The sequence below is a fragment of the Protomyctophum parallelum genome (assembly GCF_964188405.1).
Source record: "Protomyctophum parallelum genome assembly, chromosome: 2".
NCBI lineage: Eukaryota > Metazoa > Chordata > Actinopteri > Myctophiformes > Myctophidae > Protomyctophum > Protomyctophum parallelum.
The window spans coordinates 28,299,357-28,317,398 of record NC_139699.1 but is presented as its reverse complement, the minus strand read 5'-3'; the positions used below and the strand labels follow the sequence as shown (position 1 = coordinate 28,317,398).

General features: G+C 41.4%; 1 protein-coding gene across 1 annotated transcript in view; it reads left to right on the top strand.

The window, feature by feature from the left end:
* tars3 (threonyl-tRNA synthetase 3) overlaps window positions 1-17,097 on the top strand; it is a 29,228-nt gene extending 12,131 nt beyond the window's left edge. The window contains exons 11-19 of the mRNA XM_083760092.1: window positions 4,160-4,326; window positions 4,775-4,937; window positions 5,160-5,297; window positions 5,913-5,990; window positions 6,091-6,191; window positions 9,608-9,712; window positions 10,524-10,596; window positions 11,495-11,609; window positions 15,764-17,097. Coding sequence (XP_083616218.1) covers window positions 4,160-4,326; window positions 4,775-4,937; window positions 5,160-5,297; window positions 5,913-5,990; window positions 6,091-6,191; window positions 9,608-9,712; window positions 10,524-10,596; window positions 11,495-11,609; window positions 15,764-15,912 — 1,089 coding nt within the window. The 3' untranslated portion in view covers window positions 15,913-17,097. The remainder of the gene's footprint in view (window positions 1-4,159; window positions 4,327-4,774; window positions 4,938-5,159; window positions 5,298-5,912; window positions 5,991-6,090; window positions 6,192-9,607; window positions 9,713-10,523; window positions 10,597-11,494; window positions 11,610-15,763) is intronic.
* The last annotated feature ends 945 nt before the right edge of the window (window positions 17,098-18,042 follow it).

The window sequence follows — 18,042 nt, the reverse complement described above, 5'->3', positions numbered from 1 at the left end:
AGTTAAAGTTCTCACAATAAAAGACAAAATTACCTACCTAGGTTCCATTAGGCAAATCTTTCCTGTGATAAAATGGCTACCAAAGTTGCTATGCTATGCTGCTATGCCACCAAAATGTGGAACGTCCTACCAACAGCTGTTGGAAATGTGCATTCCTGGACTCCTTCAAAACCGCTCTCAAAGAGCAATTACGGGCTGCTGCAATTCGAAACTGGCCCCTGTAAAAAACGTAAAAGCCCCCCACTCGGCCCAGACGGTTAGCTCAACCGTCTGGGCACCTAGGCTGCTAAGCCAGCCGGACGGCGTGCCGCAGGTTTGATTCCCGAGCCCGACAGCCTTTGCCGCATGTCACTCCCCATCTCGCTCCCCCTTTCCTGTCTAATTACTGTACCCTATCAATAAAGGCAAAACGCACCCCCCCCTCTTTTCTCCTATAGTCAGCTATTGGTGTAGATTTTCGTCTTACACAAATATTAAATTCCCATTGACAATGATTTTATGAATTTACGTCATATGTGGACGAGCAAATCGACATGTTATGTCATGATGATATACGATGATAAGAGTGCCCCTCACTTCACACAGGTACATATTTTCCCTTTTTTCTAACGGTGAATATGATTTATTTTATTTTGCATAGAAGTTTATATCTGTATGTCTTGGAGGACCCTTATGAGGCTTAGTGCTTTTTTCTGGTTTTATCCACTTAACAGATTTTGTATTGACCTATACTTTCCTTGGGTCATTCTACAAACTGTTTTATCAATCAATCAATCAATCAATCAATCATATTGCTCCAAGACAAACCACAAAGTCTGTCAAGATTTACTGGTCCATGTTAAACACATTGTTGGCCATTCCTGGATTCAATTATTCTGCTCACAGACATTTGTTTTGCAACTCAGGTCCAGGGCTGAACTTTGTCTTGAGGACTTGATTATTTGTTCTCATCAAACGTGACTGTGGCTGTGACAAATGTGGTTTAAAGTGTGGCACTGTCTGGACCCTCCATGAGTCCTGAGTACAGAGTAGGTGGTAAAATAATCAATGGTACAAGTTTCTATCTATGAAAGAAATACAGTTTTATCGATTTATAATTATTCTGGATCCCTTTTTAGTTTCTCAAAGAAAAATAAATCATCGATATCCGATGGGAAAAAAATTGTATATAATTAAATTATAAACTGAAATAAAATATGTTATCACGTATACAGTATAATTATACCCCCCCCCCCGAAGCAAAGATTTGAGTTAAAAACGTATATATTCAAAGATTTGCACCACATTCACATCCACCACCATTAAATTGGATGTTTACGCTTTTTAATGTACTTAATTCTAGTAATTCTAGTAGTTTAGTAGTAGCTTGAGCAAATGTAAAGCATCTTATGAGTTAATATTTAGCAAAAAATAAATAGTGACATGATTGTTTCGGTAGTGACAAAATTGGATGTTTATGCTTTTTAATTTACTTAATTCTAGTAATTCTAGTAGTTTAGTAGTAGCTTGAGCAAATGTAAAGCATCTTATAAGTTAGAACGGAACGAAAATACATCGCCTGGATGCAACTGGGACGTATCCTCAGTGATGTATCCCAAGGTCATCAGGGTTTCGGGTCTCTCGAACATCATACCCCTCACTCGGGTGATCCAGCCAGGGTGACCGAGTCCCGACTTACGTCCCAGTAGCTACCCTCGATCAGAACCACTAGGGAAAGACAGGGCCGCACAATCCGTTGGAACCACTCCGGAACTACTATGCCGGGACTGAGAGGTACAATTCTGGTATGTGGAGGGACTAGGCTCTGTTGCTTGCCTCCTGTCCGGGCCCCTCCTACGTCTCACCAGGTCCACTCCTGCTCTCACCAGGAGTATAGCGAGGAACCTGTGTGTTGCACCAGACTCCCAGCACCAGACACTTCATTCAGGAGTGGTGGATTATTGAGCTGCAATGGTTCTGCAGGCTCCACCGCTGGAGCTGTGTGTGTGTGTGTGTGTGTGTGTGTGTGTGTGTGTGTGTGTGTGTGTGTGTGTGTGTGTGTGTGTGTGTGTGTGTGTGTGTGTGTGTGTGTGTGTGTGTGTGTGTGTGTGTGTGTGTGTGTGTGTGTGTGTGTGTGTGTGTGTGTGTGTGTGTGTGTGTGTGTGTGTGTGTGTGTGTGTGTGTGTGTGTGTGTGTGTGTGTGTGTGTGTGTGTGTGTGAAAAAAAGGAAACCAAAATAAGCATCACCCACCAAAACCCCCCCAAGTCATCCAACTAACAGTACAGCACAGACAACAGAAATGTGCATGACAATCTAGTGTCAACCACTAGGAAGGCAAGTAAGTGCTGTGTTTGACCCCACTTGGCAGCCATTTCGCTTATAGTTTTCCTTCAGTGGGCCAACAAGTCAAACAAACTACACACCAGAAAACACTCACTCCTGGCAGCTGCCCACAGCCCCGCAATACAACATGGGGAAATTGACAGGTCTGAATTGTGCTGCTGGCTACAACACATGTGTGTGAAACGAATGTGTGACCGTGCCCTTACGTCAGCCTTATGCGGCCTGCAGTGTTTTTTTGTTTTTTTTAACCTGAACCGGCAAACAAAGACGGATACGGAGCGAATACATAGTCCACACACCCCGTGGACAAGATAATCAATGTTGGTGTTGCAGCCCTGAACTGTTGATAGACTTGTCTGACCTGTCTACATTATTACTGATTGCTGTGAGTGCAGTCGGACCATGTTGAAAGGACATCCTGGGCCTTCTATTTATTTGATCAGCCCAAAACATTGTGTTTATTGTTAACATTTGAGTTGGCTTTGTCCGCGGCGTAAACATCTTTAAATAAATACTTTTTGAACGTCTACAGGGGAAAATGGGAATTATATCCTGGGCCGTCGTCGTTCTGAAAAAGGGCGGGACTGCGACGCTCTATCCCACTCTGTCCGATGAAAACCCTGTATATCTTAAAACGTATTAAAAATGCGAATTAAACAATGAAAACATAACGTGTGTAACTCGTTATTGGGAGGGAAGCTGTTCTACAGTCAATTAACTTGTGTAAGTTGTGAATGAGAGGGAGAGTGTTAATTGAATAGAGAGAGAGAGAGGATAGTTGTTTAGAGTTTACACTAGATGAAGTAGGAATGCTATAGTTTAAACACACCTTGGCTTCACAGATCTGAGTTGGTAAAGTGGCGACTTCTCTGGTATTCTTTGGGAGCCATTTGAACAAGAACCCCTTTAGAATCTATTGAAGGGCCTCTTGTTGAAATGGCTCAGCTATAACCTTGCTGCAGTAACTCACATGTTTTTCCCAGACATTTTCTTTTGTTCCTCACGGTAATGACTTACCTACTCATAGCCAGTGACATAAAAGGGCCGCAATAAGAATCTTGAATTGCTTTTCTCAGAAGAGGAATTTCAACCATAAGAAAACAAGAAATCACGTGGTACCACGCGTGGTAGTACGCCCTTTTGTTAAACTGAGGTTTGAGACGAATGTCCCTTGGGAGCCACCAAGTTTAAAGACAACAGACTGTCCTCGTACAGTGTAATTGATGCACTGAGGAAGCCACATGCCAAAACACATTTTTTCTGTTGCGGACAAAAATAAAATATATGTTTTTTTCTCTACTCACTTCTATTTACTTACAGTAGTTGGAATTTGCAATTATAATTATTTTTAATTGAAGTACAAAATGTACTACGTTTAAAAGTAATTCTGTGTGCCAGTGTTTGCATGGGGAATTTCCATAGAAACGTTTACATGGAAATTTCCATATTTTCCTTTGAGTTGCTTGCAAGTCGGTATGTAGCTCTTGGCAGATCCTACCATACTGAATGACTGCCATCATAGGACCTAAGCCTCATACAGCGACAGGGTCTTGACTTGTACCACCTACGACTGATTTTCATGGGAGAAATGGTAAATGGTGCATTTATATAGCGCCACAATTTTTACATTGTGCATTTCCCATTCACACACACATTCATACACCAATGGCGGAGGAAACCATAGAAGGCACCAACCTGCTCATCGGGAGAAATTAGGGGTTCAGAGTTTTGCTCAAGGACACTTCGACACACATTCAGGGGGAGCCTGGGATCGAACTGGGAACCTTCCGGTTCCTATCAGGCGCTTTCGTCTAAAAGGTCTGTCTCTCTCCTCAGGAGGAGTACTGTAGACGAGGCTTCCAGGAAGTGGCCTCCCCCAACATCTTTAACAGTAAGCTATGGGAGACGTCGGGCCACTGGCAGCATTACAGCGAGAACATCTTCTCCTTCCCTGTGGAGGATGACATCTTTGCACTGAAGCCAATGAACTGCCCCGGACACTGGTACATTAACCCATTTTGACCGATTGTTAACTCAATTTGGGCCCAAGACGTCTCCAGACGTCCTAGGAATTGTTTCTATGTCAGTGATCAACTTTTTTCATGTCAAGGACCCCCAAAATTATCTGTATTTGGCTACGGACCCCCATCTGAAAATATGTAGTTCCAGGGACCCCCCCAGAAGCAAAGACTTTAGTTAAAAAATATTTTTGTGCCACATTTTCACAATTTTTCAAAAATGGCAGATCTACAAGCTCATAGTGCGGCACTCGATGCATATTTAAATGTATAATACATTTTATTGTGCCAGTTTAACCACTTTCAATCCCTCATCTCTATTTTGTGAATGTCATTATTGTCTATATTGTTTAAATTAATAACTTTTCCTGTCGACTGTGAACTGAGAATTACAATAACCCCCCCCTCTTTATCTACTCTTTCTCTGTGTCAGTCTGATGTTCAGCTACAGACCTCGGTCGTGGAGGGAGCTTCCTCTGAGGCTGGCAGACTTTGGAGTCCTCCACAGAAACGAACTGTCTGGAACCTTAACTGGCCTGACCAGAGTGCGGCGCTTCCAGCAAGATGATGCCCACATCTTCTGCACAATGGATCAGGTGACTCAGACTGTACCGCTGTAAATCTACATAACTCCTACACCATGGATCTGGTCCATGTACCACTGCAAAGCTAAGGTTCATAACTCCTACGCCTCTTGTGACCTGAAGTACTACTGGGTTTCACGCTGAAGTTTTCAGGCAATATTAACTCTGAATTGAGATGCCTAGGTTTCTGACCCCTCTCTCTTCCCTCCCTCCCTCCCCTCTTGTGTCCTACAGATTGAGTCTGAGATGAAAGGCTGTCTCGACTTCCTGCGCTGCGTCTACCATGTGTTTGGCTTCTCCTTCCAGCTTCACCTGTCCACTCGCCCAGAAAAGTACCTCGGTGACATTGCTGTGTGGGATCAGGCTGAGAAGGTACTGTAGTACACAGTTTAATCAGGGTCCAACACCAGCCAAACATCATTCTTTTTAAAAGTATGTTATTAAAACGGGGAAGCATCTGTCATTTTAGATTTTAGCTATATATATACAATCAGTTCCGGTTCAAACAATGATAAACATCCACTAGCTATTTCACAGGTCAGGTGGAGAGGTGGTCCGATCGGGGAATAATTGTTTTTGTCACTAAGTCAAATTAAGCTCTAATCAAGCCCTGAATATCGCATTTTGAGCATATTATGATCCATAATGCACATAAAGACCGAGAGTGCACGCAAGTATTTTGGCAGTTTTTAGGTAAACGTCACGGTCCGTTAGCATAAAATGCTAACGGACCGTACTTATTATTATTCTTTCCCCTGGATTATGGGGAATAAAACAAATCTCGGGATGCCGGGCATGGCATCCATTGCAAAACTGAATTAATCTTGTTTTCTCGTGCTTTTGTGCTTGATTTGTTTGTTTCCCAACATGCATTTGATCCTCAGGAAATTGCTTGCAAACAAACAAATTAGCCCATATGGTGCTACTTCATAGTCCCACACAGGTACTTGAATCAGATTTAAATTATTTATTTCTCCTCTGTGGCAGCAACTGGAGAACAGCTTGAATGAGTTTGGGGAGCCATGGAAACTCAACCCAGGAGATGGTGCTTTTTATGGACCCAAGGTCTGTGTGATTTCTCTGTATTTCCTCTCCCTTAAATGAAAATATATTCAAATCAGTGAGCGGGCTCAGACAGGTAAACATAATACATGCTGTTTTTCAGATTGACATTAAGATCAAAGATGCGATTGGACGCTACCATCAGTGTGCAACTATTCAGCTGGACTTCCAGCTTCCAATCCGCTTCAACCTGACATTTGTGGGGTGAGTCAGTGCTAATCAAACCAATGATGGGAAAATGTTAATATTCCAGACCGGGTGAAGTGTACAATTTATTGAAGAACATTCGAGCAACAGATTATGTACATAGGACGTCTGAGAACGTCATAAGGACCCCGAAATATTAGTACTATTGACGTGAGGACGTCCTAGCGACGTCCCAGCGACGCGGGGCGAGATAAGAATATTCCGAATTTTTCCAATTTTTTTTTTTGGCATTTCGCTTTTCGCTTGCCGTATGCTAACGCTCAGTGCAACTATTAGCTTGTCATTGACTCCCATGTTAGCGCGGCGGAAAGAATGACTCGTATCTCCTAATCCAAGGCGCTCTCCGCGGTGATGAATGGATCGATATGCTGGCGCTTCATTTCTGCTCCTCATCCGTCTCTCCCGCAAAATAAGAACGTTTTTTGGAGCGTAAAACAATATATTAAGATGATCGGGGATGTGAGGTCCCTTTGTAAAGTCAACTTTTTTTGGCAAGTGTTTCCTGTTTCATGGCTTTCAAAGTAAAAGCGATCAGACAACTCTGGCACTCTATAGCCTTTATTTTGAAGGCACTAAATGTGTTAAAAACAGAATAACAGCAGCATAATCCCAGAACTCCTGGCCTCCTGGCCTAGGCTGGCAGCCCGTCACGGCAGAAACCTCCTGCGGTGTCATCTTGCATCTACACTGAGATTATCTCCCTAAATGGTGATAAATATGAACTGAATGTACTACGTGATATTACATTATATAATGATGCTTACTGGTTAACTTAAGAACATCCATGTATGTATACCGGTGTATTTACTAAAAACAGATGTTGCTAACGAAGAGTTTAGGTTTAGCAGTCTATGGGCGATGTCAGATGGGACAGTTGCAGTCAAGTCAAACTAGCACTTTGGGTTTTGGTGTGAGAGAATTCATTTAGACTATGTTGTTCTACAAGGTTGAACATAAGTAGTATAAATACACATTTGACAGTCTATAAATCTTGCTACTACAACGTGTGTGTGTGTGTGTGTGTCTGTGTGTGTGTGGTCTCTGACTGACATTACGTTATGAAGTGGGTTTTGAAAATTGAGTGGGTTATGCAACTTTAGATTGATCTTTTTGACAATTGAGTGGGTTATACAGCTTTAGAATGCTCCACTTGGAAAAACATCCTTCATGTTGCAGCTTGGTAAAGGAAAATGCTTCATACTCAAGCAGTTTTGTCCATTCTGTGTCTGTTTTATCACTGATATGTAAAGTTGTGTTTTGTTCGCCCAACTGACTTCCAACCAACTTCAAATTCATCACACGTGTTGCACACCCCAGGGAGTGAAACATCGAGTTGGTCAGATAGGCGGTTGTCCAGAACTGCCAGAAAGGACTCTGGCTGTGGCCTAAATGAGCCAATTGATTGCCATGGCAACCCCAGTCTAAGGTTTGCAGTTTGCACTCTTCAGACATTCTCCACGTTTACCACTGCACAAAAATCCAAAATAGCCGAGCACCATATGGCCATATACTGAAAGCATCTGGGATCTCCTATTGGGCTTAAAAGGTACAAGGACAAGACAGATGTATCCGTATGGGCATAAAAGACACAGACAGACGGTTACTCTGACAACAGTTATAAGGGGAATTGCATAACAGGGTTGGGTATGCATTCCCTATTTGCATCGTTCCCAACTTGCATCATTCTCAAGTAGGCCGGTGCCTGACGGGCACAGGTCTAGTACAGGTAATTAAGCCTTGCAGAGCCACGTGGCTTCTCCTCTTACTGTATGCGTGAGGCAGCTTGATGTACAAGTTCATCCCCTAGCCTGGACATGACGCTAGTACAGTGTATGTCGCAGGGACTCCCAATCCAACCCATGATGCTGAGTGCCAAGCAGGGATGCATTGGCTCTCGTTTCCATAGTCTTTAGTAGTATGACCCCGCCAGGGAATCAAACCCCAACCTCCCAATCTCAGGGCGGACACACCACTGGTCAGTGAGGTCACTGAGCTGGTTAGTCATACAGGTACAAGCAGCTAAATCTATCATCCACAGCTGTCCCTACAGGATAATGTAACAATAGACACTGACGTGGTTCTGAACTCCATATATAATATAATAATTATATAATGTATAATTATATGAAGAATCATGACATCATGATGAGTACAGGAAGTTGTTAGTTGTACATACTGTACTTAATGTTGCTATAATTTTGGCCTACGAATGAAAATGTTGCACATTCAAACCTACTGTAGTTATGCTTGCAATACTCTGGAAGCTTCTGTACTTTTAACTATGAAATTAAATGTATCTTGATGCTATTAGTATATTTGTTTATACAGAGCTTGGGTGAATTTGCCAGGGTGGACCACTTCCACCTCCTGATATCAAAATGTACTGTATGATTTCTGAATGTTTGGGTAGGGCAGATTTACAGTAGCTGTCAAGCACTGATTTCCAAAATGTATAACATATTTATTGTTTATGAGAATGCTGAATTGTCTTTACATTGCATTATGCAACCAGTATGTGCTATGGTATGGCATTAAACTATAATCAGCACCTATACAGGTCGCAGAAGTCTGACTTGGATGATCTGATCAAAAGGTTGACAACCTCCCACTACAAAATAAACCAGGTAGATGATACCTCCAGAGGGCTTAGCTGTAAGATTTGGAACCACCCCTGCCTATTATATACACTTACTTACTTATGTACTTGCACCACCTACAGTACGTAAGCACACACTAGTCTCAGCATCAATTACATTATGCTGACACTGTGCTCGGTGTGCTGCTGACACCTCACATATACAATATACACAGCACAAAACATGTCATCCAATGGTGACTAACTGAGGATGTCTCATCCAGTGGTGACTACATTATTACTATTCTCACTTTTCTTTTCCCAACTAGTCCATGTCATCAAAATCCTCTAAAATTGACCACATGTTCTTGAAACGAGGACTTTTTAAATGTACCACGTTCAAGTAACGTGTAACCGACATACTTTGTTATTTTTCATCCTTAAATGGTAAATGGTGCATTTATATAGCGCTTTTATCCAAAGCGCGTTACATAGATGCTCTACCGGACGCTCTACCCCTGAGCCACTGTTTCTGCCATTGTACTTTATAGAGGGTATGAATGCATAAAGTGAGTGGCAGATCGAGTGGCAAAGTGAATGACAAAGTGAATTTTAGGTTGTTTAAAGTCATTTAATGCAATCAGATAGGACGGATGTATGGGCTGTCAAGGCTAGAAAGTAGTTTTTTGACACTCAGTAGGCATTCCCGCATAACTTCCGGGTATGATGATGATGATGTCACGCGCAAACCCTCTATTGTAAAACTCTTTCTATCCTATTGTTTTGAGAGGTGTTGTATAAGTAAAGGCTTACATTTAGTTTTGTTTATGTCTTGTAGGAAGGATGGAGATGACAAGGCAAGACCAGTTATTATCCATCGTGCCATCCTGGGCTCAGTGGAAAGGATGATTGCCATTCTCACAGAGAACTATGCAGGGAAATGGTGAGGCGTCAACTGAAGTCTGTTATCGTCGCTGTCGGGCAGAAACCTCTTATCTCCATATACTAACCTTTTTTATCATACTACAGCGTCACTCAAAAACATAAAAAAGCTAAATCAAAAGTAGCAGATTCACAAGCTCAAAGCACGGCACAAAGCGACACATTTTGAGGTTGTAGATCTGCTACTTTGCTATTTTTTAATTTGAATCCTGAAAGGTAACAGTTTTGGACCCGTGTTTGGTTTCCACCCGACAGAGATGTTATGCTTCTTAGGTTCAATTGCGGTTTTAGAGACATGTAAGCTCAAAAAGATGTTGCTTTTTATGGACCTAGAAGCCAAATCCAAGTTAAGGTTGTGATTTATGGTTATTTGTTTTGCCTTCACTGTAAAAGCATATAGATTCTATAGCTGTAACATACTTTAAATGTTTTTACCATCTTCTTTCAAATGGGATATCATATACTGAAATAAGGATAGAATCAAAGTGCAACATTACTATAAATGTGGCCCTGTGATCTCATCTTACTTTTTAGTAAGGCAACACTTAAGGCAAAATATCACATTTTCAAGGGTGATTTGAAGCAACAAAATAATTGAATTCTGAGGTTTCAAACATAATAAACATTAAAAAAAATAGTTTAAAGCAATTGGAATAAATAAAATCCCACAACTTGAGAATACTTCTTTGCTCCCTAGAGGGAAATTTGGGTGTCGTAGAAGCAAAAGCATTTTTTGACTATGTTCACTTCAGACTAACTGGGATTGTGGGATTGTCCAATTTTCCACCCATTGTATTGTGTTCTTCCCCAAGGCCGCTGTGGCTGTCGCCACGTCAAGTGATGGTTGTACCCGTCAACCCGTCTTGTGAAGAGTATGCCAAGATGGTAAATACCTCTCCATTTTATATTGTCTGGTCGGGCAGAAACCGCCTATCTCCATATTTGTACTTTTTGGGTTTGCTCGTAAATTATGGTCTACTTGATACGTAAATAGCAGATCTAGGTCGGAACGCTGTGCGAAACGATGCATTTTGTGCTTGTCGATCTGATATTTTATGAATTTGAATCCTGAAAAGTAGAGGTTTTGGACATATGAGGTTTTCACCCGACAGTGACAATCTGCTTGTATTGTAGAGAGATATGTAGAGGCTGTCTGTTGTATGTCTTGTGTTATTGCTATTTTGCTATTGCTAATTACATTGCTTGTGTGCTCTGGTTGGGTTTTGAACCTTCTAGGTCAGCACTACAGTTACTGTGCATTAGTGGTGAAGAATAAGAAATCTGTAAATACATTTTACATATGATTCATTATGTGATTAAACATCTATCATAACACATGTCATTTTAGTTGAACCCTGTATTCATGGTTCAAGTTCTCAGTCACTTCTATGATAGCATGTTGTGCAAAAGAACCCTACAAAGTTAGTGAAAATAACCTACAAGCTCCCAATACATCTGCAATGAATTGAGAGGTTCTAGACAAGCTATTTTCTGTTATTTTACCATTAGAGCATTATGTTCAGAAGCATCTTGCATAAAATGTTAATCTTGTGATTTCTTCACCTGGTTGGCAACATGAATAACAGCAGGAACAATATTACTAAATCATCAGAATTTTACACATTGTGTTAATTTCTTAGGAATCCACGTTAGTGTGGGGGGCTCCATTCATATTTTTTTCACAAATCGCATAATAGGAATCAGGACTTGCACATTATTTCAGTAGTGAGATTTAATTTTGCCTTAATCCATGCGTTTAATGAGTGCTATTTGTTGCTGTCAGTTGTGTAAGCAGTTTGTGGAGGCTGGCTTCATGGCAGATGCTGACTTGGACTCCAGCTGCCTGCTCAACAAGAAAATCCGCAATGCTCAGTTGGCACAGTGTAACTTCATTCTGGGTAAGGAAGATTGTTGCCATTATGCCATTACATGAGCACTGACTGACAGCAATTTGAGTTGACTGTAACTACCCACTACAGTCAGGGTCATTCTTTTTTCAATTTATTTCCAGAACATTCATGATTTATTGTCTTCCACCAGGCCGAAGGCATGGGGAGAGAGTATGTTTTGCACTCTGTCCGTTCAAGGTTCAAGTTTATTTAGTGTCCCCTAATTGGGTTGCAGCATAGACAGTATGAAACAGTATAAATAAACAAACAGTTCACATGGCAGATACCAAAGTACAAAGGTGTAGGTGCACATAACCATTAAAGTGCGTTAAAGTGCTATGCGATAGGTCATATAAAGTTAGTGTGCATAGACATTAGGCACGAGACCAATACAGTAAAAAGTAAAAGTGCTTATCATAAGGTTATCTCCTCAATCTACCCACAGCAGCATTTAGTGTGCAAATAGAGACAGGGACAAAGGAATGTTTGTGCCTGTTTTTTGTGGCACAGGGGGCTCACAATCGAAGGCCGGATGGGAGAAGGATTACTCTTCGTATAGTGGGTGAGCAGCATCAGATCGGATACACAGGACTTTGTTAAGCACCTGTTTCTTAAAGATCTGGTCTAGGCTGTTCATTTGTGAACCAATTATTTTAGAGGCCACTTTTACAAGTTTCCCTAGGGAATTCTTGTCTCTGATGCAGAGATTACCATACCAACAGATAATCGAGAAATAAATGACGGACTCGATGTAGGCACTGTAAAACAGTTTCATCAGTCTTTCTTGTCGACATTGAACTTAGCCAATTTCCTTAGACAGTACAGGCGTTGTTGACCTTTTTCATACATCACATCAGTATTTAGGTTGAATTTCAGCTTGTCATCAATAATTGTGCCTAGATATTTGTAGCTGGGTACAATATCTACAGTCTGTCCATTGACAACACTTCTGGGGGGATTGTGTGGAACGTCTAAAATCTATGCATAGCTCTTTTGTTTTAGAGACAAAAGCTGCAAGAAGGCATTGTCACACCAGGATAGAAAGTCGTCTACCACTTGCCCGTGACAGTTCTCATCATTATCAAGCAGGCTGACGATGACCGAGTCGTCCGTGTACTTAGTGATTAATCTGTTGTGGACATGGCTAACACAATCGTTGGTATAAAGAATGTAAAGAAAGGCAGATAAAACACAAGCCAGTAGAAGATGTCAGGAAGCTAGACAGTATCTCGTTAACCCTTACACATTGAGATCTGTTAGTTAAGAAGTCAAGAATCAGACAAGGATCTACACCAAAGGAGTTAACCAGTTTATCAACCAAGACATGGTGCTGTATGGTATTAAATGCTGAGGAAAAATCAATAAAGAGCAGCCTGGCATGGGTTTTACTACCTTCAAGCCCTATACCCCTTCCAGCCCTATACGCAGACTGGAGGGGGTCCTGTAGGCGCTCAGTTTTTGCCACGAGCTCGGAGCTCTGTGTCTGTGTCCGTCCGTCTGTTACCAGCTAATCTCCGGCACCGTTAACCCAGTCGATGCCAAATTTTGCGCACACACTCCCTGGATGCCAACGATGAACGGCCAGAAAGGCCGGTTATAGCGCCACTAGGAGGCCGACTTTTGAAAAACTTTTTTTTTATATTACTCCTCCAGATTCTGTCCTAAAATCACGCAAATCGTTACACACTATGGCCCTCATTTATCAATTGAGTGTAAAATCTGCCCCACATTCGAGTGTAGGTTTCGTAGTACACCCACGTCGCCACGGCATTTATAAAGTGATCGCAAACAGCTGATCCTTCCTTAATATCCTTCCGACGTTAATAAATGTGACAGCTGAAATCTGGCACGCCCTATGAAATCAAGCCTCGCCCTCGTTTTTGCGACATGAACAACTGCAATACGACAAACAAAAAAAAAGTTTCCCCCGTGCCTTACCCCCCTCACCCCCCTCTCTCATACACACACACACGTAACTTGCAAGCCCAACTAACTGGTGTGTTGTATCTTAAATAAATAAAGAACGAACACCTGCATTGCCTTGCTGTCATGTCCACGCACGCACGCACCTCAAGGCTACATGATATCGCATCACCATGAATGGAATACGTTTGTAGGCTGGCCTATATTAATTTGACCCATTCGTGGATTTCGTGCGCAGTGCACGGCGAAGGCGATCAGTGAGACTGCGCACTGCTGTGATAAATCCTGTGGGTGAGTGATGCCTGCATGAGAGATAGGCTACCATGTCAAGGCAGTCATAATCAACGTTTATGGAGTGATTTGATCATTGATGAACGAATCATAAACATATGGATGAAGGCTTGCATGTGTGCTGGTATGTGTTGGCGACGCACGCCGCGGTCCCGTCCTCCCGACCCCCGAAAATGAACTGTCAAAGCACTTATTTAAATGGTGAATGATTAAGCCCCTTAGGCCTATAGCCTGCTACAATTGCAAATAGGCAAGCTGTATGCTTGTCATTGTCACTTGGAAATAAAGGTGTGCAGTCCATTTATGCCTTTTTTTTTTAAATAATATCACAGTGATTAGGCTATATAGGCATCTGATGTCACGCTCATGCTGGCGATGCCGCATGCGCTCCCAAATCATCTCACAAGTGCACTCGCATAACAATGACAGTAAAGCACTGTTTGATTAAAGGTTTTATGACATTAATTTTCATTTATTTTTATTTTTATTTTTTATTTTAGGTTTTATGACCTCAATTACACCCAAAAAACCTGAACTTTGAACATTCAGTGGATTTTCTGTGGTCTGAAGTTTTCTTTGGGGTTTTGAGCTACAATGAAAACAGGCAACACAGTGAAAACAGTGACATCTGCTGGCAAATCCCATTGACATAATGGGATTTGCAGGATCTTACATCACAAACTGCCGGCAAATCAGAGCACCTGTTTGAGCCAGAAAACCCCAGATCACAGAAAATCTACTGAATGTTAAAAGTTCATGTTTTTTGGGTGCAATTGAGATTAGAAAACCTAAAAAAAATAAGAACAATTCCAAAACCTTTTTTTTAATGTCACAATCCCTTTAAGCACAAACTAATACATTGTAAACATGTTATATTGTTTTTAATTGCACAATTCTAATTACTTGTAAAGTTGGAAATCTCTCTTTTTTTTTTCTTTTTTTTTTTTACATGTATATACAGTTTTATATTAACATTTTAGGAGTGAAAACATATGTTTAGATGCCTGTGACAGCGTGTCAGCAGTTCAGACAATGCTGCTCCGCTTGTGTACGACAGAAAAACAGCCGAGGACAAAGCGTACGACAGCTCCCGACAGCTTTGTCAAGTTCAATTTCAAGCTTTGGCGGAAATGGTAAATGCCGAATTGCCAAATTGCGGTAATTTTGGCGTGCACCCATATTTTGGCGTACGCACGATTGATAAATGAGGGCCTATCTCTATAGTCATGTGTTCAAGCCAGATCTGTCCGATATTTCATATTCCATCCTAATTGGCTAACATTGGCTTTCAAAATTGGCAGGATTGGCTCGTTTTGAACAAAAAACCTCAAATCATGAACGCAGCGTGCAATATACGTGAAATCTTTCACAGACTTTCCTACTATTTTTCACATTGGCCTGTTATAGTGCCACCAACAGGTGGATTTTTGCAAAACATATTTTTGGAACAAAATGCCTCAAATCATGAATGCAGCGTGTAATTTACATGAAATCTTTCACAGACTTTCCTACTAGGCTGAGGAATATATCTCACCCTTTTCACATTGGCCTGTTATAGCGCCACCAACAGGTGGATTTTTGCAAAACACATTTTTGGAACAAAATGCCATCCAAGGTGTAAGAAGAAATGGCACCCTTTTCACATTGGCCTATTATAGCGCCACCAGGAGGCCACAACTTGACTTGCTCTGGTGGAGACCTGTGCCCCGAGGGGCACTTGATCTAGTTTCAATTTAGATTGCATTTGTAAACAAAGTACTGTAGTATGTAGTTTGATTTGAAGGCAAATTTGATTCCTAACCTTGCAACCCAGCCACTGAGCCACCCACAGCGTAGGTGGGTGTTGATTACATTTGTATTCAAATTTTATTTTAATTTGAATATAAATTGTTTCCTAACCCTCTGTCTGTCTGTAAGTCAACATTGAACTGCTCTGTGTGTTCTGACAGTGGTTGGCGAGAAGGAGAGGCTGACTAACGCTGTCAACGTGCGTACGAGAGACAACAAGATCCATGGAGAGCTGTCTGTCACAGAGGTGATGGCCCGCCTCACCCTGCTCAAGCAGGCCCGCTGTCAGAACGCTGAGGAGGAGTTCTGAGACACATGATGGCAGAATGGAACACACTTGTACTAGGACACTTGTACTAACGGTACCTGACTGTCGTGAAATGTGTGAATGGAGCACTGAAGGGACATGTGATGGAACAAGCAATTGTAGTATTGGGGTAAAGGGAAACAAAAAAAGAAGGAAGACGAGTTTGGGGGATATGTAAAAGTTGAACAGCCAAGGATAAGGAATGAGCTGAGGAGAGGCCTGTGTCTATAGATTCTGTATCCATAGTGATTTTGCCAAGATCACACAATGGTTTAAAGCAGGGGTCTTCAACAGGGGTTTTGTTTTGTTTTTGCCAGCTGCTTGAACATGGTCACGACCCAGTGGAAACTTTTTCATCATTGGCCTCTAAGCCAATGGGAGACTTAACCATAAAACCCATAGTCTGAACGGCATAAAACCCATACTTTGAAGTCTGAACACCGCAACGTGAACCCGTATTGGTATTGGCTGCATACTCTGAACACCGCAACGTGAAGCCATGAGCTGATCAGAGGCTGCGGCACACAAACTGATTATAGATGTTCATAATCGAGAACTTGCTGCAGGTGGCAATTATGACTGAGTCATTCTTGTTTTACATTGACCACTTCAACCCTGGCATCCCTATGTTGGGGTGGAAATTAGCTGAAAATGCGTGCTGTGAGGTGGCTATTTTTGGCAAAAAACCCCATAAAAAACAAAAATCAAAAGAGCAGACAAAGTACAGAGCCATGGCTCAAGTCAAGAGTAAAGGTTCAAGTGCATCGGAAAAACTTAAATATATGAAAAAGTGGAACAAAAGTGTAGTGGGGTCCGTGCTTAATTTCTCTCTCAGCTAAGGGGTCCTTCGTCTGAAGACCCCTGGTTTAAAGTCTTTCATCTTGTTTGGCACTATATTTATACTGAATCTTGCAATTTAGCATTAAGAAAGGACCAGATGTGTTGAACAATTCTGTTAAAGCTGTTATTTGTCCATGGAGCCCGTCAGAATCCTTAGAAGGATGGTGAGTTCATACGCCGGTATATCAGGATAATGTACTATGGAAATGTTTGTTAGGTTGTAATTGAAGCTATGTGAATGTAAGATTGACTTTTTTTGAAGGTATGTGAATGTAAGATTGACTTTTTTCCCATCAAGTCCGTCCCCTTGGTGGTTGGCACAATCTTCAAATAAAAACAATGCCTCATAACCCTCATTCAAGCAGACTCGTATGAACTGTGAGCTCTTGCACTAAACACTAGACCATAATACAGTATATATTTCTCTCCTTTATATCTCTTTTCGTTGGTACTGTATAACCGCTCTAATGTTATTTGTTTAACAAACCTGTTTTTAAAGGTATATTCAGTGATTTCACAAAAAAAACCTTAGGTTTCGTTTTTGGCTGTGGGACCCAGCCTTTCGTCCAATCAGAATAGAGAGTCAAAAACGAAACCTAAGGTTTTTTGACCCCCAGGGGTTAACTGGGGACAGGGAGGAACTCCTTATATGGCCAGCACACTATAGTAGGGAGGATTATCACAACAAAACAAAAAAATAAGTGATATTTGAATTAAGTGAAATCACTGAATATACCTTTAACTTGTCTCTGTACAACACTTTGGAACTTTGTTATGAAGTGATATGCAAATCATGACAGATCATACTAATAGTATCTGTGCAATCATTGTAGTTGCTATTACATAATGTCAGTCAGGTCTTTAATTTGCTGTAAAATAGTAATTTGTGTTAAAATGGAAATGTTGGGCGTAGCTAAAGGATTTCAGGGCCAAGGCAAGTAAGAATCTGTAATAGTGGTTCAGGGACTCCCAGGGTTATGGGGGTCCTAAAATAAAAATAAAAGTTTACTTCTATAGGTTACTGCACGCAGGTCCCCCACTCTGGTGATTCATCATGTGTGGGAAATGCGAGGTTACCATGGCAACAATTAACGTGGTGGTAGTGTAGTCCTTAAGAGTAGATGTATATATCTATGGTGTAGTCAGGGTGAATGTCCTTCTGGCATATGGGATCTAGACTCAGCACCAGCTACTGTGTTGCCATGTCTGCTTTTTATATGCGACATTTCTTTTAAATGTTCCAAAAGATCTCGAAAGTAAATTAATCAAACTGTCTGGAATGTCGTATTTTTG